Below are 1,336 nucleotides of genomic sequence, written 5' to 3'. Positions count from 1 at the left end.
ATGCTGCTATACCCAATACACCGATGATTATTATTATTATTATTATTATCATTGCACACACACACACACACACACACACACACACACACACACACACACACACATACACACACACAAACACACACACATACACACACACGAAAAGTATTATAAAATGGTGGACAAAATTAATGGGAGATTAGATTCATACTGTAATATTTAGGAAGCCATCTCGGGATCCCAGTAATGCACAGGGTTAAAGGGGAAACAAATTTAAATGAAAAAAGTCAAAACGAAAAAGAAAATGTAAAGATGAGTGAGTGAGTTTTGAATGAGAGAGAGAGAGAGAGAGAGAGAGAGAGAGAGAGAGAGAGAGAGAGAGAGAGAGAGAGAGAGAGAGAGAGAGAGAGAGAGAGAAAGAGAAAAAATATAAAGTGAAAATAGAAATGTGTATTGCCCAGCAACATCATGATAAAAAAAAAAAAAAAAATCAAGTTTTTTCTTCGGGACGACATAAGAAAAAGACTTTTTTGAAACACTGAGAGGGAAAGTTTGGATCAAGAAATGACCCCAAAGGAGTTAAAAAGTACCAAAATGCAAGTCAGAAAACAGAAACTGAGCAATCAAAAGTGCCAATGAAGGATAAAAAGATAAGATGATAGAGAATGAATTAAATGAGATTGACAACATACTTGGAAGAGAGAGAAAGAGAGAGAGAAAGAGAGAGAGAGATAACTATGGATAGGGATAATAGGTGGTAATGGACATGGAACTGCCTAGTGCAGGCCTTATTGTTTTTTGCAGTCTCCCACTATTCTTATGAGAGAGAGAGAGATAGAGAGAAAGAGAAAGAGAAAGAGAGGGAAAGAGCGTCAGACTATCTTATTCCTCTCCACATCCCTCACAAAATAACAATAAAAATATAATAAACCCATAATAATAATCATTATGATAATAACGATAACCCATACTAATAAGCCCACAAGATAATAACCCCATAACGTCAGAGAAATTACCTTCCTTCCAGATGTTGAAGCCAGCACCCACGGCGTTACTGTTGGCCACGGCGCTTTTTGTGGTCCCCGCGCGAGGCTATATTGCCGAGAACGGCGTCGACGACGCCCTCGGGGTTCCTCTTCAGCACCAGAGGGTTCTGTCCAAGGAGGGCGCTCTCGTTGAGGGGCTCGTCGAACTGGCAAGACAGTCCACCATTCTCAAGTTTGACTTCAACAACTTGATGCTTCTCATCGCTATCAAGGTTAGGTTAACCTCGCTTTTTAACCGGATGGCCAATCTTAACCTCACTTTTTAACCGGGTGGCCAAGGTTAATCTTGTTTTTTGATCCAGGTGGCTTAG

The 1,336-nt window shown here is 40.0% G+C and overlaps 1 protein-coding gene across 1 annotated transcript in view; it reads left to right on the top strand.

Moving 5' to 3' along the window:
• Window positions 1-1,006: 1,006 nt before the first annotated feature.
• Window positions 1,007-1,336, top strand: part of LOC143034846 (uncharacterized) — a 3,430-nt gene continuing 3,100 nt past the window's right edge. The window contains exon 1 of the mRNA XM_076201190.1: window positions 1,007-1,237. Within this exon, the coding sequence (XP_076057305.1) occupies window positions 1,007-1,237 (231 nt within the window). The remainder of the gene's footprint in view (window positions 1,238-1,336) is intronic.

Source organism: Oratosquilla oratoria, chromosome 18 (assembly GCF_046742065.1).
Source record: "Oratosquilla oratoria isolate Oo_2021 chromosome 18, ASM4674206v1, whole genome shotgun sequence".
NCBI classification, from domain to species: domain Eukaryota; kingdom Metazoa; phylum Arthropoda; class Malacostraca; order Stomatopoda; family Squillidae; genus Oratosquilla; species Oratosquilla oratoria.
The sequence above is the reverse complement of the archived record's forward strand: the minus strand, read 5'-3'. Positions and strand labels throughout refer to the sequence as shown.